General features: G+C 44.4%; 1 protein-coding gene across 39 annotated transcripts in view; it reads left to right on the forward strand.

Moving 5' to 3' along the window:
• The first annotated feature begins 3110 nt into the window (after window positions 1-3110).
• The window catches only part of NRXN1 (neurexin 1), a 1138555-nt gene continuing 1118844 nt past the window's right edge, over window positions 3111-22821 (forward strand). For 23 of the 39 annotated variants that reach the window (XM_067462983.1, XM_067462987.1, XM_067463040.1 and 20 more), the window contains exons 1-2: window positions 3111-3383; window positions 16927-18561. In XM_067462983.1, the coding sequence (XP_067319084.1) occupies window positions 17823-18561 (739 nt within the window). In that variant the 5' untranslated portion in view covers window positions 3111-3383; window positions 16927-17822. Of the gene's footprint in view, window positions 3412-16926; window positions 18562-22821 lie in introns of all 39 variants that reach the window. The other 16 variants (XM_067463013.1, XM_067463024.1, XM_067463000.1 and 13 more) reach the window with 2 other exon arrangements.

Below are 22821 nucleotides of genomic sequence, written 5' to 3' on the forward strand. Positions count from 1 at the left end.
TATTAGATTAGTCCCCTCCCTCCTGGCCTTCAGAAGGAAAGTGAAGACGTGGCTTTTGGATCAAGCTTTCAGAGACTGCCTTCAGTACAGTAGATGAACTGATGGATACGGATTATGTGCAATGATTACTGGAATGGCCCCAGACTATGATTATGGATCATGTGGTTTTGATAGTTATTATAATGTTTTAAAATATTTGAATGTATATTAATTTTAATTTTTAATTTAAATGTTTATTTTAATTATATATTGTGTCAAGGCAATGGATACTTGCCTATATGTAAAGCCACCTTGAGTCCCATTCAGGGCTGAGAAAGGTGGGATAGAAATACTGCAAATAAATAAATAAATAAATAAATAAATAAAATCTCTTGGTGCCAGCGCGCAGTCTGTTCAGTGCCTTCCAAGTTGCCCAGTCTTCTGTGTGCCCAGGAGGGAGTCTCTCATTTCGTATCAGCCATGGATTCAGGTGCTGGGTTTTAGGCTGCCACTTTTGGACTTTTACTTGCTGAAGTGTTCCTGCAAGTATCTCTGTAGATCTTAGAAAACTATTTCTTGATTTAAGGCATTGGCATGCTGGCTGACATCCAAACAGGGGATGGGCCAGACATGTCACTGCCTTGGTCCTTTCATTATTGGCTGCTACTTCCAGTGGATGTCAGGTAGTGCAATACCAGCTAGACAGTGTATTTTTTTTCCAGTGGTGTAGGGCACACACAGCCAGTGATAATGTGGCATGTCACATTAAGAACCACATCCACTGTTTTAGCATGGTGAGATGTGTTCTAAACTGGGCTTGCTTACTCAGCAGCAGAGTAGCAAAGCACAAGTGCAAAGTTGTAGTTGAACAAGGTTTTTAGCCTTCTCTGACTAAGAGTGCTGCTGCCTCACCAAACTACAGCTCACCGTGCCTAAACAGTGCATGTGGCTCTTAATGAGACATGCTGCATTATCACAGGGTTGTCTGCACCCTACACCACTGGAGAAATTACACTGTTTAGCCGGTATTGCACTACTTGACATCCACCGGGAAGTAGCAACCAATAGTGAAAGGACCAAGGCAGTGACATCTCTGGCCTATCCCCTATTTGGATATCAGCCAGCATGCCAACAACTTAAATCAAGAAATAGTTTTCTAAGATCTACAGAGACACTCGCTGGAACACCTCAGCAAGCGAGAGTCCAAAAGTGGCAGGACCTATTCCAATTCTGGGCACCACAATTCAAGAGAGATATTGACAAGCTGGAATGTGTCCAGAGGAGGGCGACTAAAATGATCAAGGGTCTGGAGAACAAGCCCTATGAGGAGCGGCTTAAGGAGCTGGGCATGTTTAGCCTGAAGAAGAGAAGGCTGAGAGGAGATATGATAGCCATGTATAAATATGTGAGAGGAAGCCACAGGGAGGAGGGAGCAAGCTTGTTTTCTGCTTCCTTGGAGACTAGGACGCAGAACAATGGCTTCAAACTACAAGAGAGGAGATTCCATATGAACACGAGGAAGAACTTCCTGACTGTGAGAGCCGTTCAGCAGTGGAACTCTCTGCATCGGAGTGTGGTGGAAGCTCCTTCTTTGGAAGCTTTTAAACAGAGGCTGGATGGGCATCTGTCAGGGGTGATTTGAATGCAATATTCCTGCTTCTTGGCAGGGGGTTGGACTGGATGGCCCATGAGGTCTCTTCCAACCCTTTGATTCTATGATCCTATGAAAACCCAGCACCACAATCAATGGCTGATACCAAATGAGAGACTCCCCCCTGGGCACACAGAAAACTGGGCAACTTGGAAGGCACTGAACAGAGTGCACTCTGGCACCACGAGATGCAGAGTGAACCTTCAGAAATAGGGCTACAAAGTGGAATCCACGACATGCGAATGTGGAGAAGAGCAAACCACTGACCACCTGCTGCAATGCAACCTGAGCCCTGCCACATGCACAATGGAGGACCTTCTTGCAGCAACACCAGAGGCACTCCAAGTGGCCAACTACTGGTCGAAGGACATTTAATAGAATACCAAGTTTGCAAACTCTGTGTTTCGTTTGTTTGTTTTTAATGTAATACAACTATTTGGTTCACTCTTGACACGATAAATAAATAAATAAGCTCCCAAAATGCAATACCATTAAGCCTTGGCAGTCAAAGTAGTATCACAACGTATTTATTCTGCACCCCAAAGCACCTAGAAGAAACTGGGGAGGTTTCTGGCAGCAGGTTGAGTTAGACGAAGAGGAGGGAAAGAGACCTCTCCAAGGTGCTGATCCCTTTCCCCTCCCTCCAAGGCTTCAGCACCTTGGACAGTTCCGCGGCAGATTGCCTGCTCCATAGGGAGCCACCAAGTAATGCTGGGTTCGGGGAGGGGCCACGTTGAGGAGGAGGAGGAGGAGAACACCTTTCCCTTCCGGATCAAAGGGGCTGCCGTATACATTAGACACCCTTTCCTGACACGTGTTCCCACGCACGTGTGTACGGCGAGGCCCTAAGATGCTGGGAAAGGCAAGGAGAGTTTGTGTCTGTGTTCAGCACCCTTAGCATATTCTTGGAATCTCTTGTGTCGTTCTAAAAAAAGAGGGGGGGGGAAGAAAGGGGGGAAAGATGGGGAAGTTGGACCTATTTGCACAAACAAAGCAAGAAGAGGTGAAGGACATTTTCTGCTTTTTGCAGGGAAGGGAAAAGAGAAGAGAGAGAGAGAGAGAGAGAGAGAGAGAAGGAAGGAAGGAAACCATTTCTTATTTTTCCTCGCCACACCTGCAGCGCCAGAGCAGCATCCTTGGATCCCAGAGAGAGAATGAAAAAGAGGGGGGGGGGGGGTGTTTAGAAAGAGAATCACGTCACCAGCTTTGAAGGGAGGGGTCAGAGTGGGCTCAATGTGGGGCAGAAAAGGGAGGAAAGGATAACCCACGGCCCAGGTTGTCTCCCAAGCGGGTTCCTTCTCCCTGCTTTCCTTCCTCCTCATCCGGCTGGGAGGGAGGCTGTGGCCCAGGGCGAGGTGGCCGTCCAGGCTGCGGCTGTAGCCCGCCCGGCTCCGCCTTCCTCTTGCAGACAGGCAGCGCCCGACGCGCGTCACGTGGGGATCCGCCAGCCCTCCTTTCCCTCCCTCGTCTCCGCCCTGACTCTTGGAATGAGAGGGAGAGGGAGAGGAGACCCAGCCTGACGCTGCTGAAAAGGCAACGGATGGCACTTTCCCCCCCGCCCGCCCTCCTCCTCCTCCTCCTCCGCCTTCCTCCTCTTCCTCCTCCTCCTCCTCCTCCTTCCTCCTCCTCCTCCTCCCCTGCCCGCCTCCTCCTTCTCCCGAGGAGCGAAGGGGCCGCCCGCTTTGGCCGAGGCAGGTCTCCCGGAGAGCCGCGCTTCCAGGCGAACAGGAGGAGAGGCAAAGCGGCCGCGCAGGTAAAGAGGCGGCTTGGGGAGGGGACAGGTGAGAGGAAGCAGGGAGGAGGGTGGGGAGGGGGAGGGCAGAGACCCCTTCAGCTGGACCGAAAAGGGGGGGGGGGCGCCTCTCAAGGATGCGCCAAGGGAGGTGGGTCGGCTTCTTGCTGGCATTTTCCAAGGAGGGATGTGCCAGGAGATCTGTTGGGATTTCTGAGCGATTGGGAGGTCTGTTGCGGAGGGAGGAGGACCTGAATCTGGCTGCCACTGCTTCAACATTCAGGCTTGGGGAGGGAAGAGGAATCCGCTCTCCCAATGTCCCCTCTCCATTTTAGGGGAGAGGGAAAGGATGGTGGCGAAGTGGATACTATATGGTGTTTCATTAAAGACAGATAGATGGGGAACGGCGTTGAGCAGAACCCCTTCCTCCTCCCCTTCTCCTTCCTCTCTTAACTGCTCTGAATCCCTCCTGATGATGCCTCATTTTTGGGGAAGGTTTGAATACCAGGCTGAAATGCAACCGCTGCTCTTTTTCTGCTCTCTTGGGGTAGAAGAGGGACAATAAACAAGCCAAGCACACGCTCTCCTCCTTCTTCTCATCCCCTCTTTTTTTAAAAAGCACCAAACCCCCTGCAGAAAAGCAAAGGGGAGCAATTGATGCTGGAAATAGGAATCCAGGAGAGCCAGGAAGGGGGAGGGGGCGCTAAACAACCATAAATAAATAAGTGGAAGGCTGCTGGTGTCAAGGAATCGCTTTGGAATCAAAGCACTTCGCTCTCCGGCTGCAGCAAAAAGGTTGTCTGTGGTGGGTTTTTCCCCTTTCCCCCTGTTCCCTCCCATTATTAGTATTTTTTTTTATTTCAAGCTGTAATTTGTATGTTCTCCGGGTCTTTCCCGCATCGGGAGAAAATCCTATGGAGACTAGAGAGGGATGCTGCCAAAACTGGGCAGTCGACAAAACGAGCTGCTCTTTATGAAGGGTTGGTTGTCTTCGAGGTCCATCCACACATCCACCTTGTTTTCTCCTCTCTTCCTTTCCTTCTCCCTCGTTACTCCGCCCTGGTTTAATAGCTCAGCAGGGGCACCTGTGACCAAAACGTGATTTTAATAACAATAACAGTAATGATAGGTAAGCTAGTCTTGGAATAAGGTATTGGCGTCTGGTTTCCCCTCGTATTAAACAGGGAAGAGTTTAGTATTTCTCTGAAAACCACACACACACACACACACACACACACATATATATGTATGTATGTATCCCAGATCCCTTTGAAAGCATGCATGGCAAATCACCAGTCCACCTTCCCTGATGGATCAGCTTCACTTGTTTTGCCAATGGCTAGACAGTGGGTGCTGTTTATCATTGTATCAGCCATAATAAATTAGCAAGAGGGTTTTAAAAATGTATTTTTCCCATTTCCGTGGTTCTTGTGGCGTGTGTGGGTCTGTGTGCATGAGAGGAGGAAGAGAGAAAGGGGAGGGGGCGAGAGAAAGGGGGTGGCCATGATGTTGTCTAAGGAGGATCTTGTAGAGGGATCCCCCTAATCTCAGTGGCTCTCCCAGCTGACACTTGTAGGGGCACATCTGCCATCCACTCCTCCCTTTTGACTTGTGTGTTTTGTATGCCTCTGTGCATGGAAGCAAAGAAAGCACATATAACCTTGGAGAGATCTTGGCTTTCTATAAGGCAGAATAAGTGAACACTTTCCCTCTGCAAAGGTGGATCCCCCATTTTTGTCTGGCCAATCTTCAGCTATATCTTTTGAAATCTAAACATGTATTATCAAAATATTTCATGGCTGGAATCACTGGGTTGTTGAGTTTTCTGTGCTCTATGGCCATGTTCCAGAAGCATTCTCTCCTGACATTTTGCCTGCCTCAATGGCAGACAGTCCAGACCTCACAACCTCTGAGGATGCCTGCTACAGATGCAGATGAACCGTCAGGAAACATGAAACATGGCCATACAGCCCAGAATACTCACAACAACCCAAAATCTAAACACATTATCCCCATATAACACACACACACATAAGAAAAGGTGCTCACAGCTCACCTGATACCAACTAAAGACTATTTTTGTGATAATAACAAATAAAACAACCAGAATGCTTTGGCACTGAGCACACAACTCCCGCAGCCCCAAAGCCTTTCACAATAAATCTACAATGCACAGGCACAGAGCAGCAGCAGCAGCAGCAGCAGCAGCAACAACAACAACAACAACAACAACACACCTCTCATCAAAGCCATACAGGTTCTGAGTGAGGAAGTTTCCCAAAAACACTGTCAAGACCTCTTCCCTCCATTCCATGCACAACAAATGTCATCAAGGTATCTGTTTTCCAATATGGACCTTCTGCTTACACACAGTTCAATTTTATAACCCTCTTTTTTTGCAAACCTGCAAAATAATGGAAATCACCTCCCTGAAACAAGAATATCCACACACACATCTCTCTTTCCGATATGCTGAATCCATATCCTGCAAATCTGAGACACAATGACCCCCAGACATTCATTACGACACCTGCTGTAATTAGTTCCATGCTTAATGAGGATACACTTCTACTATACCCTGCACTGCTTTCAACACCATTTCTCTCACCTTTGTCTGTTCCATGCAGAAACACACAGAGAGCAACACAATCCTATCCATCCCTGCAGTTCACCTGCCCAGCAACACAACACTTTCCAGAGTCCTTTATCATGCTTGCAGACACACACCCATCTATATGGAAACACCCACAAATGCCAGCACCATCTTGACATTTGTCTTAGGCACCAGGATTACAGACACCCTTACCATGATCCTCTTTTACATACACACACACACACATGATTTTTTTTTTTTGCACTGACTTCAAGTCTTCTGCAAAACACCTTGGCAAGCCTGGTTGAAAGCTCCCTTCCACTGCCAGGCTGCTTTATAAAGGTTCTGTCTTGCTAATGGCAATGGGAGATATAGCCAGACAGACTATAGCCAGTTCATTCTGCAGTTTTTTTGCAATGCACAGAATTCACACACCCCTTTCTCACTTACTGCCACACAAAAGACATGCACACAGTTTACGTGCAGAGTTCTCTACAGTTTTTACACATGTTAACTCTTTCTTGGCACAGAGTTGAATGTGTTTCTTCCATCTCGCTCCTTCACAAACCCATTCCCAAGCAATATATCTCTACCCATCCCTTTTTGGATGTCTTAGCTTTCATCCTTACCCTCAGTATCACTCACCTAACTAGCTCTTTTCTGTCATTCTCTCATATGGTAACCCATTAGCAATTTCTGGTACATTTTTCACATATTTATCTCCCTCCCTTCCAACCCCGTTCCCCATTTCCTCCTGCATTTTTCATCTGGCAAATCCACATTCGAAGAGAGCTCAGCGGCAGAGTGCATGCTTTGCATGCAGAAGCTCCTACATTCAATTCCTGGCATCCTCGCTTGAGATCCTTGGCCTCTTATTCGCCATCTCAGGAACTCTGGGGAACTCCAACTAACCAAGGGAGACCATGCACAAAGCCAGGTGGCCTAGTCATTGCAACCCAGCTCCCTTCCTGGACAGTGTGTGTATGTGTGTTTAGTATCCATGCAGGGAGCATGTGGTGAATGACATGAGTGTTGCATACTGAGGAGGAAGAAGAAAACATCTTGGCTTCATTCCTAGGCTTCTACAGGGAGCACACCCATCTCATCAGTTTGGGAAAAGAGCTTGCTCTTTGGTGACAAGGCAGTGGAACATGTTGCCTCAAAGTGTGGTGGAGCTCCTTCTCTGGAGGATTTGAAGCTGAATGCATATGCCAAGAGTGTTTTGGTCACGTCTTCCTGCATGGCAAAATGGGGTTGGATTGGATGGCCCTTGGGGTTCCCTTCAAACAAGGATGCTCTGCTTTGCATGCAGAAAATTCTGGGATACTATGCTTTGCATGCAACATTTCGGATTCTTGCAATTAGGAAGGCAGGCAAGCAAAGCAAGGGAGGGCCTAGGGAAACCATGGAGAGCTCCTGCCTGCCAATCAGTGGTACATTATAGAGATGAGGGGAAGATAGAAAGAAAAGGGGAGGAGGCAAAGAGGGAAGACCTGTGTCTCATTGTGGTGGCTGCTATTTGTTCATACATTCTTTCTCATCCTTCTCTCCCCGCCTTCAAGACTGGATCCTTCCCTTGGCTAAGAGGGATTATTTCCCCCCAACTATCTTAATTAATGTCCATCTCCATTTCCCATCACAACTCTTGGGAAAAGACTCTCCTTTCCCTTCCTTGGGTTCCCCTTCTCTTTCTCTCCTGAGTGTGTGGGGCTCATCAGTGGAAAGGGCATCATGGATGGGTGGCAGTCATCTGGATATGAAAAGCTGGCCTTCTTACCCCCTCCCCCCCCCCCCCCCCCCAAAAGCACACACCTGCTGACTCTTTAGCAGGGACAATGAGCTTTTCAAGATCCTCAGAAAGAGAGCCCATCTTGGGTTGCTGTGAGTATTTCAGGCTGTATGGCTATGTTCCAGAAACATTCTTTCCTGATGTTTTGCCTGCATCTATGGCAGGCATCCTGAAAGGTTGTGAGGTCTGTTGGAAAACTAGTCAAATGGGATTTATATATCTGTGGAATGATGTCCAGGGTGGGAGAAAGAATTCTTGTCTTTTTGAGGCAGGTGTGAATGTTTCAATTGGCTACCTTGATTAGCATTGAATAGCCTTGCAGTTTCAAAGCCTGGTTGCTTCCTGCTTGGGGGAATCATAGAATCATAGAGTTGGAAGAGACCTTGAGGGTCATCAATTCCAATCCTCTGCCAAGAAGCAGGAAAATAACATTCAAAGCATCCCTAACAGATGGGCATCCAGCCTGTGCATAAAAGCCTCCAAAGAAGGAGCCTCCACCACACTCCAAAGGGCAGAGAGTTCCACTGTTGAACAGCAATCCTTTCAGTTAGGAAATTCTTCCTAATGTTCAGGTGGAATATCTTTTGTTGGAAGGTGTTAACTGACCCTGGGCCCCACATATCCCTATATCCCAGAATATCAAGGCAGAAAAATCCACAATATCTGCTTTGAACTGGGTTATCTGAATCCACACTGCCATATATTCCAGGGCCCTTCCACACAACCCTATATCCCAAAATATCAAGGCAGAAAATCCCACAATATCTGCTTTGAATTGGGTTATCTAATTCCACATTTGGCTAATGTGGGATTTCCTGCCTTGATATTCTGGGATATAGGGATGTGTGGAAGGGCCCCATGATTGATTCATGTCTGAAATTCCTGTTTTCTGAGTGGTGTTCCTTACAACCTCTGGGGGTGAAATGTCAGGAGAGAATGCTTCAGGAAGATGGTCGTACAGCCCGGAAAACTCACAGCAATCGTGGTTCTGGCCATGAAAGCTTTAGACATAGCCAACCCAGAGCCCATTTTCGCCTCCCAGATTCCCCCCTCCTCAATCCCAACACATTCACACTTTTCCCCGCTTTGTGGCGTCGCATTGAGTCGGCCTTGGCTGTCGCCCTCCTCCCAGGCTCCCCCCTCCTCAATCCCAACACATTCACACTTCTCCCCGCTGGCTCTTTCCTCTCTCCCGAGCTCAAATCCGATTTAACCCCCCCCCCCCCCCCCCCCCACACACACACACACACACCCGCTCTGTGTCCCCTCGAATGGTGATGGGGGTCGGGGTGGGGGGGCTTAAATCGGAGTTGAGCACGGGAGAGAGGAAAGAGCAAGCGGGGAAAAGTGTGAATGTGTTGGGATTGAGGAGGGGGGAGCCTGGGAGGAGGGCGACAGCCAAGGCCGGCTCAATGCGACGCCACAAATTGGGCACCCGCTCTTTGAAGGTCTGGCGTTGGAGTGACGGGGCGGGTTGGCGATAGAGAATGGGAGGGGAGGCGAGGGGAGGCCAAGCACTGACACCTGCCCTGCGCTTCTACCCAACACTTCAAGGGCTGCGTGGATGGGGAGAGGTGGTGAGGGCGAAGGTGGAAAGGAGACAAGACCCACATCCGATGTCGGGGAAGCAAGAGGAAGGTGGCCGCCGGGGGGGGGGGGGTCCTTTTCCTAGCCCAATATCTGGCGAGGGAGGGAGACAAGGCAAGTCTCCGCATCCTCCTCCTCCTCCTCCTCTGCATCCTCCTCAGTGTCGGGAGATACCTGCAATGGAGGAAGCGAGGAGGAAGGGAAGAGGCTGGTGGGGGCTGACAGATGTCCATCTCTCCTTCTCCTCCTCCTCCCCATGTTGAGGGATACCTGCTTGGAGTCAGGATGACGGCGCTGATTGGCGGAGGGAAGGAGGGAGATAGAAAGGAGGGAGCCAAGAGGAGGAGGGAGAGCAGGCAGGCGCTGGCAGCTGTCCGTCTCTTCCTTTCCAGTGTCTGGAGGCACCTGGCTGGAGTGGGGCTGACGCCGCTGATTGGCGGAAGGAAGGATGGAAAGAGGAAAGGAAGGAAGGAGAGAGGGAAGGAGTCCGGGAGGGGGCATTCCTCTGAGGCCTTGGCGCCAACTCCCTTCCCGGCCGCGGAGGAGGAGGCGGAGGAAGAAGGGCCTGGCGCGCCTGCTGTTGCTGCAACGTCGGAGGCAGCCTCTTCCGCAGAAATCTCGGCGGAGAAGATGGAGCGAGGCTTCCCGCGCTGCTTTGGGCAGTAGCTGCTCGCAGCCTCTCTTCCTGCTGTTAGGGCTGAGAGAGAGGGAGGGAGGGAGGGAGAGAGGGAGAGAGGGGAAGGGAGAGAGGAAGGGGGAGAGAGGAAGGGAGAGAGACAGAAAGAGAGAAAGAGAGGAAGGGAGAGAGAGAGGAAGGGAGAGAGACAGAAAGAGGGGAAGGGAGAGAGAGAGAGGAAGGGAGAGAGAGGAAAGGAGAGAGGCAGAGAAAGGGGAAGGGAGAGAGAGAGGAGGGGAGAGAGAGAGAGAAAGTAAGAGAGATGAAGCGAGAGAGGAAGAGAGGAAGAGAGGGGGAGGGAGAGAGCAAGAGGAAGGGAGAGAGAGAATAAGAAAGAGAGGAAGGGAGAGAGGAAAACAAGAGAGAGAGGAAGGGAGGGGGAAGGGAGAGAGAGAGGAGGGGGGAGAGAGAGAGAAAGTAAGAGAGATGAAGCGAGAGAGGGAGAGAGGAAGAGAGGGGGAGGGAGAGAGCAAGAGGAAGGGAGAGAGAGAATAAGAAAGAGAGGAAGGGAGAGAGGAAAACAAGAGAGAGAGGAAGGGAGGGGGAAGGGAGAGAGAGGAGGGGAGAGAGAGAAAGAAAGTAAGAGAGATGAAGCGAGAGAGGAAGAGAGGAAGAGAGGGGGAGGGAGGGAGCAAGAGGAAGGGAGAGAGAGAATAAGAAAGAGAGGAAGGGAGAGAGGAAAACAAGAGAGTGAGGAAGGGAGGGGGAAGGGAGAGAGAGGAAGGGAGAAAGACAGAAAGAGAGAGGAAGGGAGAGAGACAGAAAGAGAAAGAGGGGAAGGGAGAGAAAGAGAGAGAGGAGGGGAGAGAGAAAGTAAGAGAGAGGAAGCGAGAGAGGAAGAGAGGGGGAGGGAGGGGGAGGAAGAGAGAGAAAGAGAGAGAGAGAGCAAGGGAGAGAGAGGAAAACAAGAGAGAGAAAGAGGGGGAAGGGAGAGAAAGAAAAAGAGAGAGGAAAGGAGAGAGAAGAACGGAGTGAAAGAGAGAAAGAGAGAGGAAGGGAGAGAAAGAGAGAGAGGAAGAGAGAGAGAGAAAGAGAAAGGAAAACAGTGGAAGGGGCGAGAGAGGAAGGGGGAGAGAAAGAGAGAGAAAGGGAGAGAGACAGAGAAAGGAAGGGAGAGAGAAAGAGAGAAAGAGAGATGAAAGGCAAGAGAGAACAGCACAACCTTTGGTTTTCAGAATCTTCCCCTTGACCCCAGCGTTTTGCAAGGTTTGCATGTACCAGGGAGATGAGATGGGATCCAAGTTGAAACATGGCATTCATTGATGCTTCCTGCGCACCATATTATGCACAAAGCTAGAAGGAGATTTTATTCAATATTTTAAAAATAATTTTGTGCAGGAACCACAGTTTGTGGGCATCAAATATCAGAAACATATTTACTTATTTACCACTTTTCTTATCCATGAGAGGACTCTAATAATAATAATAATAATAATAATAATAATAACAACAACTTTATTTTGTATCCTGCACACCATATTAGGCACAAAGCTAGAAGGAGATTTTATTCAACATTTTAAAATAAATTTGGGCAGGAACCAAAGTTTCTGGGCATCAAATCATCAGAAATTTATTTACTTATTTACTGCACTTATATACCACTTTGCTCACCCCTGAGGGGACTCGAATGATAATAATAATAACTTAATTTTTGTATCCTGCCACCATCTCCACAGAAAGACTTGGGTAGCTTACATGGGGACCAAGCCCATTCAGACAAAGTTAAAATATAACACTGTAAAGATATATATATAACAACATCATAAAAACATAATTAAAATATCACTCATCATACAACAACCAGTAGCCGAGCATAATAGATGTTTCCTGGCTAAGGGGCAAGGGAAGGCTTGTGCAATACAACTGCCAGGACAAGGGCTGATGGCAAAGTGAAAGAGGTAGGTAATAAATTAAAGACGAAAGGGCCAAGTCAGATTAGTACAGTGCAACTCCAGGGCAGGGATAGTAGTAAAGTGCAAGAGTTGAAACTAAAGTTATGGCTAGATGGGCCATTTCATTTAGTGAACCGATTAATCAAAGGCACATTGGAACAACCATGTTTTAGGTCTTTAAGGAAAGTGGACAGGGTGGGTGCTAATCTAATCTCCTTAGAGAGAGAGTTCCAAAACCAGGGGGCCACCACCAAGAAGGCCCTCTCCCTTGTTCCTACCAACTGCACTTGAGACAAAGATGGGAGCGAGAGAAGGGCCTCCCCAGCAGATCTTAGAACTCATGCAGGTTCATAGGGGAAGAGATTATTGTGAAAATTGGCTGGACCCAAACCATTTAGGGCTTTGTATTGTGACTGGAAACTTTTTGGCAGCCAGTGAAACTGTTTTAATTGGGGGGTTTGTTCCTTCAAAGCAGTTTCCAACATGTTTGTGGCAAAATTCAATGCCTTACATACACATGAAAACCAAAACATAATTTCTAGACAATAACATATACTATAAATAAAAAAAACTTAACCATATTACACATAAACTGCTCCGAGCCAAATTGGAAGTAGCGGTATACAAGTTGAATAAATAAATAAATAAATAAATATCAGCATAAAACAACATATGCATTAAAATCACATTAAAACATAACAAATAAAACCGTAATTTAAAATTGCACAATCCAGGAGCATAAGTCAGGAGTCATTCCAATTGTCATCTGTAATTGTTCTTTATTTCACTGAGATATCAATTGTTGCACTATCATTGTGCATATGCTTGGTCCCACAATCAGGGTTTTATTTTCTTCCTGAAGAAAATAATAATAATAATAATAATAATAATAATAATACACTTTCTTCATAAACCACCCTATCTACCCAAAGGGATTCAGGGCAGTTTCCAACAAATATGGCAAACATCCTTTGGGATTGCCACAATTGACAACTTGAAAACACTTGCACAAAACCAATATGCAGTGGGAACTGGTTCCCATTGACCATGCTTGGACTCCTATGGTTCCTCATCAAGAATATGAGAAACTAGGACTGATGAGAATAGCAGATGCTTAACCTGAATTGGCTGAATGAAAGTAGACTGTTGGCCTCACTCATCTCCTTGTACCGGCCCACTATTGATTAAAGTCCACCCAACTTTCTTAGGAACTGCTTCGTTTTAATCTATCCCTTCTAAATCCATGCCTCTATTTCCCCTTCCCTCTGTTTTATTAGGGTCAGAAGAAGTGCCTCCAGCTGCGTGGGTCTCCAATCCCCAGAAGCCCTATCCAGATTGTTAAATGGTTAGGAATTTTGGGATTTGAGGCCCAAACAGCTGGAGAACCGCAGTTTGGAGATGCTTGGTATAAACCAGGCATGAGCAAACTTTGGCCCTCCAGGTGTTTTGGACTCCAACTCCCACAGTTCCTAACAGCCTCACGCCCTTTCCTTAAGTGGCTGAGGGGGAAAAGGAAAGAGTGTGAGGCTGTTAGGAATTGTGGGAGTTGGAGTTCAAAACACCTGGAAGACCAAAGTTTGCCCATGCCTGGTATAAACTATTGTCAGACAAGTTGAGTTTCCCCATATGCCTTTAGCAAAAGATTATGTTACAGTATTTATCTTCCCACACCAGTGGGGGCTGTCATAATATCAAATAGAAGGTACTTGGAGTAATGGGCAAAGGTTTTCATAGTGGGCTGTACCACGGGAATGATCCTTCTATAAGAAAAAGTGTGCTACAACAAGCATATACTCATTGTGCAGCTGTGACAAGCATTTTGGACCTCCTGTGATAATTTTCGATGGCCAAACATGATCTTCTTTAATGAGTTCCCAAATGCATTCAGAGATAGCATCCTGGAAAAAAAAATTCCACAGTCTTTTAATTTAATATAGTTAGTGTCTTTCATTCTATACCCATTCCCTAGGGTTTCTCCTCTTGCCTTGCTTACACCACTTAATTCAAGGGAAAACTTCAGGGAAAAGAGGTTCCGAAATATGAACTCTGCCTGTAGTTTGTGCTGCTTTCCTATGGCATTTTTCCTTGAAGGATAATCCCATTGTTTTCACTTAGATAATAGAATCATAAAGTTGGGAGAGACCTTGTGGGCCATCCAGTCCAACCACCTGCCAAGAAGCAGGAAAATAGCATTCAAACCACCCTCGACAGATGACCATCTGTGGTGGAGGCTCCAAAGATGGAGCCTCTACTATGGTCCGGGGCAGAGAGTTCCACTGCTGAACAACTCTAACAGTTAGGAAGTTCTTCCTAATGTTCAAGTGAACTCTTCCATGTCCTTGTTTCTAGGGGAGCAGAAAACAAACCTGCTCCCTCCTCCTGATACAGTCCAGTGAGTCTCAGCAAATTGTAGGCAGAGCTTTTGGGTTGCCCAGTTCTTGATAATAGTCTCATTCCCTTACTGAGAAAGGAACAATGGAGCCACAGCTCGATAGTAGGTAGTATGCCAAAAACAAAGTCTCCAGGTCAGCTTCTGGCATCTCTAGGGAGGAGTGGGAAAGACTGTTGTCTAAAGCCCTGCAGCACTAGACAGACCAATGGTTTGACTCAGCAGCGGCAGCTTTCTGTTTTCCCAAACAATGATACATACATTAAGTTGGGGGAGGGGGGGGAAGGAGTCCAAAGTGCTTATCACCATCATCATTTTTTTGGCATTCTCTGGAAACAACAGGGCATTAAAATGCACAGAGAGAGAGAGAGAGAGAGAGAGAGAGAAAGAAAGAAAGAAAGAAAGCAAACCATACCCTTTTTAGAACCTACCCTTTTGAGATCCTCCATTTTGGAGTTCAAAGATATTAAAATTAGCAAATGACTTGACTGATGGGGGAAAAAAATCTGTTTATCTTAATCTAGAACAAACAGCCCAACATTTTTCAAAATATGAACTGGTAATTGTAAGGTATTACACCTAATATTTACTTATTTATGGTATATGATTTCTGGATCATGTGGTTTTAATGTTTATACCAGGATGATTTTAGGTTTTTTGAATATTTAAATTTTATGCATGCCTTATGTCTAATAGTTTTTAATTGATTTTAAGTTCATAGTTATATGTAGTATTTAGTTATTATGATTTCTCTGTATACTCTATGTTGGCATTGAATTTTTGCCATTAGTATGTTGTAAACCACATTGAGTGAGAAAGGGTGAGAAAGGCAGTATACAAATACAGTAAATAAATAAATAACTTTTTATTGTATTTATATGGCTTTTCTCACTCGGGGGGGGGGGGGGGTATTCAAAGCAGTTCACAAGGTAATCCATAGCAAAATTCAATGCCTTACACATATAAAACATCATATATCAACTTAACCACATATAACAATAGATTAAAACCATTAAAACTATAAAAATATAAACAACAATCACAACACAACATTAAACATTTAAATCTTGCAATGATCCTGAGGTTATCTTTAACTATTTCCGTATTTCAATACTCCTGTCATTCACCAAATGCCTTCTTGAACAACCAGCTCTTAAATTGCTTGCTAAATGTTAGGAGGGAGGGGATTGATCTAATGTCACTGGGGAGGGAATTTCACAGCCAAGGGACCACCACTGAGAAGGCCCAGTCTCTTGTCCCCGGCAATCGTTTCTGCAAAGGCGGTGGAATCGAAAGCAGGCCCTCACTTCTGTGAAGGCAGCGGGATTAAAAGCAGGCCCTCCCCAGCAGATCTTAATATTCTAGCTGGTTCATAAAGGGAAATGCATTTGGACATGTAAGCTGGACTAGAACCATTTACGAATTTATAGGCTAAAGTCAGCCTATTGAATACATATTGAATCTTTTCCCTCCCTCCAGGTTTACCTCTTAATGACACAACATAGAAATGCTCCCCATTCCAGGGCAATGCAATAGATGGCTGAAATAGAAATGCTTCCAGTTACGGTGCAAGACAAATTATGAGTGGCAAGGGGTAGTTGAAGTACTTGAGGCATATCAAGGAAGAAACGACATTTGATATCCTAGGCACAGTCTGGGGAGCATTATGCTCTGATACTGTTGCTACATTCAGGCTGTTTTGGTTTACTGTTGCATAGGCTTGAATTTTGTTAGAAGACAACTAGGATAGCACTGGGACACTGGTGAATATACGTCAGTCATGGGAAAGAGTCAGAAAATGTGAATTATGCATGATTTCAGAGATGCAGTTGGGAGTATTTTTTTGTTGGTGTTAGTGGTGGATTATGCTTTAAAATGTGCAAGCTACCTAGTTACACACAAAACAAGCATGCACATACACTCAAAATTCACGTGGAAATATAAAACTCGGCAAGATATGGATGCATATGCACAACAAAATATAGTCCTCTATTTTAGCAGCAAAGGTAACTTGCGGTACTAACAATCTAGCTGAATACATTTCTCAGTTTCCTTGCAATAATGCATTGTTTCAAAGTGAATTATGGCAAGAAAGAAAATAGAGAAATAAGCAAAGACAATGCTGTTTCTGCCAGGGAAAATAAGACAGCCACAACCTGTGAAAGGTCACGGTTTGGTTACTCCTGCTGTGATTTCATCTACATTACATGATTTTAAGAGCACGGTAAGGAAAAAAAGTCAGTTCACATCATGCAAAATATCACTAAAGGCGGAATCGTAGGCATGGTTTATATTTTGACCATGACTTATACTTGAGGATAGTGAAGTATCAAGAAACACCATTGGATGGGCCTTCATTTTGCAAGAAGCCATCTGCATGATAGAATCATTTTTATGAATTTTGTGTCTCAAATTACTAAAGAGGATTTTAATTTCCATAGGATTGGTGACATGAAGGATTCTCAGTACAGGCCATTAAGTGTTTAGGTTTAGTTCTATTACAGCAGGGAAGCCTAAAATTGTCTGAGATTATTTTTTTGCTGTAGTTTTCCTCACCTGCCTTACAATTTCATTTCACATAATTCTCAAAGTTGAAACTGTAATTTTATTTATTTGTTGTTGTTTTAAATCTTTACAGATCTGTTTTATTTTCAAAAAGAACACCATTGGAAAAAAAATCCCTCCAACAATCAAATGCTACAATCTTCTTAGTTCTGGCCTTACAGAGGAAAGACAAAACAGGAGCCGTGAAGCTTTGCATAGCAAGTAGCTTCTGAGTTGCCTGAGAGCTTCTGGATTTCAGCCTTTTCACAAACGAAGAGAAGGAAAAATATTTCCTTGTCTGCTTTATGGCAGGCAGACTATGGTTCTCTGAGAGGTTTGGTTTGGGGAAGACTGGATTGAAACTTGGCCATTGCTGTTTGCAGTGAAAAGTCAACAGAAAAACAAAGCCTGGGGAAATACCACAATTGGACAATATGACTACTATGTGCACGTGGATACTGAGCCCTCTATGAATGCTTGGATATTGACCCCATTGTTCTGGGTCTGTGGATACTTGGAGAAGAATTTCTGCGTACTTTGTGGGCTTCCCCACATCTGTATATTTTTCACCCATCTCCATCTTTCTTTCCAGTTCAACAGCATGGGCTTTTAATGGTATGATCTGCTGAGTCACTGGTAGACACTTGTCTCAGAAGCCGAGCAGATGACTGAATAACATCTATTGTGCCTTTTATTTTCTAAAGACCTGTTACAGCTCAAGCAAAGGTGCACATCTCTTGGTGCTTGAAATATTTGATTTCTTCTTTCCTCCCTTTAAGTGGAGAAGTGATTTCTGCCATAGGTGGACACAGCGGAGCTTCTCCTACTGGGTGGAGGCAACTACTTCCGTCCTTCATAGCACACTAGGAAAGCAAGAGTCTACCGTCTGGTCTGAGTGGTTCCTGGAAAGATTTTACCCTGTCTGCTTCAAACCCCCCACCACCACTCCCCCCTCCTCTCCCCCCTCTCCCCCACCCCACCCCACGGAGAATGGGGCCTGTGCTCCTCAGGCGTGGAGGGTGCCTCCTGCTTTGGATGGCACTGCTCCTGGGATGCTGGGCCGAGCTTGGCAGTGGCCTAGAGTTCCCGGGAGCAGAGGGCCAATGGACTCGTTTCCCAAAATGGAATGCCTGCTGCGAGAGTGAAATGAGCTTCAACATGAAGACCCGCAGTTCCAGTGGTCTGGTCCTTTACTTTGACGATGAGGGCTTCTGCGACTTCTTGGAGTTAATTCTAACTCAAGGCGGGCGCCTCCAGCTGAGCTTTTCCATCTTCTGTGCCGAGCCTGCCATCTTACTCTCTGACATGGCTGTCAATGACAACCTGTGGCACACAGTAATCGTCCGCCGCAATTTTAAGAACACAACGCTACTAATTGACCAGGCAGAGGCAAAATGGGTGGAAGTCAAATCCAAACGGCGGGATATGACGGTCTTTAGCGGCCTCTTTCTAGGAGGTTTGCCTCCAGAGTTACGTTCGCCGACTTTAAAAGTAACACTCTCCTCGGTGAAGGATAGAGAACCCTTCAAGGGATGGATAACAGATGTAAGGGTCAACTATACGCAGTCCTCACCTGTGGAGAGTCAAGAAGTGCGACTGGATGATGAACAGAGTCACCTGTGTGCCCGGGATGACGTTTGTCTCAATGGCGGCGTCTGTTCTGTGCTCAATGACCAGGCAGTATGTGACTGCTCCCAAACTGGCTTCCGAGGGAAAGACTGCAGCGAAGGTAAGGACCTTGTTTCATCTTTGCCCTACCAGCCTCTCCCTCAATGAAAGGGAAGGTCAGGAGATGGAGACTGCATGGCTTTTCCTCCATTCGAGTGAAATCTCGCAGCTGTGCTTTACCCTCATCCATCTCATACTTGGACCTTTTGTTAAATACTCCTGCCCTTCTTCCTCAATCCCTTTGAATGATCATGTGACCATTATCTTTGTAACATTTCAAATAGATTAGATGGAGAGGAGGTTAGTGGGGAGATAACAATGTTGAGGACGTGAAGGATGTGATCACTGGAGAAGATGTGCCTTTATTTTGATGAGCAAGATTGTGGAGTGTGGAATGAATTGCGGAGAATTAGATTAAGAAAGGTGAAGATGATTTGTGTGTATGTGTGTTCTTCATCTCTAACAGTGGATGATGTTGAATTATCCTTCAGGTTTTTCCCCTCAAAGAAACTGGTTTGCAAACTCATCCCCTTGTCAGGCCAGATGAAGTACTAGGGATTTAAATCTCTCAAATGGAATTAAATAACTTTCAATGAGAATATTTTCATTTACCAAGTTTATGGATTTGAGAGCTGCCAGTTTTGTTGTTGTCCAGAGGCATGGAGGGGAGGTGGAGGGGGAAAGAGATGATTGGATTTATTCCTTGTGTAAGGATAATGGAGAAATGAAGTTTATTCTTACTCTGTGGGGGTAGGTTTATTATTAATATTGCTAGATTGCTTGAAGTCATCCCAATGATTTATTTGTTCAGTTCTTTAATTGGCAAAGAATATGAAATGTTGTGGATTTAGAGCAAATTCCATTTTGCAATAATAGAATTAGCCTATTGATATGTGAGTCACACAAAGATGGAATAAAATTGAATGATGATTTGTATTGGGATATTTCCAAAATAAAATATTTGGAAACAGGGAACAGAAGATTAAAGGGTTGAATGTCTCCTACACATACACAATAATAAAACCTGCATTGTTAGTACCTCCCCTTCCTTTTTTTTTGTAATAGAAATTGATTTTTCTTTTCTTTTTCTCCCATAAAGACTTTGTAGTTTTTTCTCCAACCTTCTTGAATTGGGAGAAATAGTGAGAAAATATTTTTGTCGTGTTTTTGTTAGACAATTAATGGACAAGTTTGCTGTTGACTGTTTATAAGGTTGGATAATATGTATTTCTTACATCTATTTACACCAAAGGAAATAATTTTCTTCTCAAAACAACAAGGGATGTGATTTAGCATTTAAATTAGATCCATCATAACCCAGATGAAAGTGTTAATTGAAAGCCTGCATGTCAGTAATGGCTGAGTAATCTGCCTTTATTCCTTGTAATCAAATTTCATTGGCAGGAGAAAAGCGATATCATTTGTGGGCGTGCTTTTTATTATGTAAACCTGCTGTCCTCACTATCCAGTACTTATGCTTTCAGCCATTCAACATACTTTTTAATGAATCAGCTCTTTATCTTTCATATTTGCAATATTAATTAAAAACAGTAAGAGTTTTTATGAAATATCTTCACAAATGCAGCTGAAAGTGTAACACCTTAGAATAATAAGTTGTATCTCTTTTGGCTGTTTGGAAAATGGCTTGTTTGGGTTGATCTTTTGAGCAAATGCTTGATTTCAGAATGGCGTAAGCCTTAAACTGAATTTGCCCACTGGCATTTCAGTGTGCAGAGTTGCATTCCAGTTCAAAATGTAGTGGATCAACTTCGTCAATTACTATCACAATATCATTAACACTAGCTGCTTGTTGGTATTTAATGCAGGTAACATAACAACATAAAGATCCAAAAAAGAGAGGGAGAAGATGTTATGTTTTTGCATTAGAAACATGAAACAAAGGCATATTCCTTAACAGCTGATGATAGATATGAGTAAAAAAAGCAATGAAAACCATAATGAACCTTTAAATGGGAAATATGTCCTTGGAACTTCTTTCTCTTGTGTGCCTTCAATATCTTTCCAACTTATAGTGACCCAAGGCAAAACTATCACAGGATTTTCTTATTGTGGATTTTTTCCCCAGAGGCCTTCCTCTGAGGCTGAAAGAGTGTGACTTGTCCAAGGTCACTCATGGGTTTCCATGGCCAGGGTGATCTCTAGAGTCCACAAGGCAGAATTAACACAGATTGACACCACTTTAACTGCCATGGCTCAATGAAATGGGAATCTGGGATGTGTAATTTGAAAAGGCACCGGCACTTTTAAACAGAGAAAGCAAAAGACGATAGCATTGAACCAAGGTAGTTAAAAGGAGTGTCAAATTGTCTTAATTCCACAGTTTGGATGTACCCATAGTCCAGTGCACAAAACACCATGTACTAGTTTGCTCCTAAATATACTGTCCCATTTTATTTTCATTTACTTGGAATCAAGTTCCATTATTTAAATGGGACATACTTCCAGGTAGGTGTGCAGGTGATTTCAGCCACAGAAACCAAGCATAATGATGTAATTACTGGAATAATAATAATAATAATAATTTATTTGCATTCTGCCCTATCTCCCTGAAAGAACAGGGCAGATTATAATCACAAAAAGGCATTCAGTGCCTGAATACACTTCCAATACACACATAATAACACAAAAATAATAACCCAGCATATGAAAACAAATTAAAACTTAACATCTAAATTCGAATAAGACAGAACCTATCAAATAAATTATATCAACATAACAGCAGAACATCAAACAGAAGCATCCATTTCCCAAAGCTGACATAATTCATTGGGATATATAGATTAATTATATCCAAAGATGTTAACTGGGCTAGCAGAGTAAAACAGAGCCCGGTATAATAGCAGTATCATTATCTAATCCTCCTCCTCTTCTTCTTCATAATCCAGTGAACAAAAGTATGTTTTCAGTTGTCGAAGGCTTTCATGGTCAGAATCACTGGGTTGGTGGGTATTTTCCAGGCTTTATGGCCATGTTCCAGAAGCATTTTCTCCTGAAGTTTTGCCTGCAACTATGGCAGGCATCCTCAGAGGTTGTAAGGTCTGGCGTGAGTAGAGAATGCTTCTGGAACATGGCCACCTTATGTTTTCAGTTGTTTTTGAAAGCGAGGAGGGAGGGGACCATCTTAGGGGAGGAGTTCCAGGGGTGGAATTATGAGGATTTTTCATTCTATACCAGAAACATAATACTGATTTTGGATGGGAAATCTTTAATGTTCCAGATGTTATTGGACCATTCTCATTAGCCTTTATTACTGGTTATGATGGTTTTGGCTTCTGCTAATCTTATGTAGAAAACATCTGGAACTCCAGTGGTCCCCATCCTTGATGTAAACTGTTTCAAGTAAAAATGTACTCTTTATAATGTGCAACATTTTACTTGCTTAAAATTTATTTCAGATAATAGGCAACATGCAGTCATTTACAGAAAGCTGTTACCTTGAGCCCTTGCTTACTATTTGTTAATGAATACCATATTAAATAAGGTAGCTTGTGCAACAACGACAAGTAGCTCTTTGTATTGATTAATCAGAGGGTTGAATTACTCTGTGATTAGGTTCCATTTCTTGTGACTAATTAGGGGAAGCAAAAATAAAATAGGGAGATGACATGGAGAGCCAGTTGTCCCCATTAGGCATAAGAATCATACAGCAATTGCCTCCTAGAAGCTGATTTCTTATTAAGTAGTTCTGTCTCTGTGCAGAATTAAAAAGCATCAGTAGGTTTACCCAGTGGTTGATACTGGCACTGAATGAAGATGATGTATATAAGATAATAACATTAGCATGAAGGCTCATCATTATTATCATTTATAATTCACATGTGCCCAAAAGGTACTTGGATGCATGTAAGTTAATCACAAAGTCTTTCTGGCTGTTAGAACTTCAAAGCATTTTATTAGCATGTGGGTGTGATATATAACTTTCCTCATATGCAGTGGATAAAATAATTGTTCATGGCAATTTCTTTTTCACATAGAAAGTTTTGTATTGCAAAAATTTGTTCACCAGGCAGAATGATTAAACAACTTTGATTTAAATACCAATTTACTGAAGCAGTAAAGGGCCATGCTCCTTCTAAAATGCCATCTATTCATATTATATTCAGTATTTATTTTTATTACTACTAGGCTTTGCAAGAGTTGGAATAGATTCAAGTATGATACACTGAGGTCTTCAAGTAAATTTGTGTGTGCTGTTGTTGTTAATTTGTTCAGTTGCTTCCAACTCTTCATGACCTCATGGACCAGCCCACACCAGAGCTCCTTGTCAGCCATCACCACCCCCAGCTCCTTCAGAGTCAAG

Source organism: Anolis sagrei, chromosome 1 (assembly GCF_037176765.1).
Source record: "Anolis sagrei isolate rAnoSag1 chromosome 1, rAnoSag1.mat, whole genome shotgun sequence".
Taxonomy (NCBI): domain Eukaryota; kingdom Metazoa; phylum Chordata; class Lepidosauria; order Squamata; family Dactyloidae; genus Anolis; species Anolis sagrei.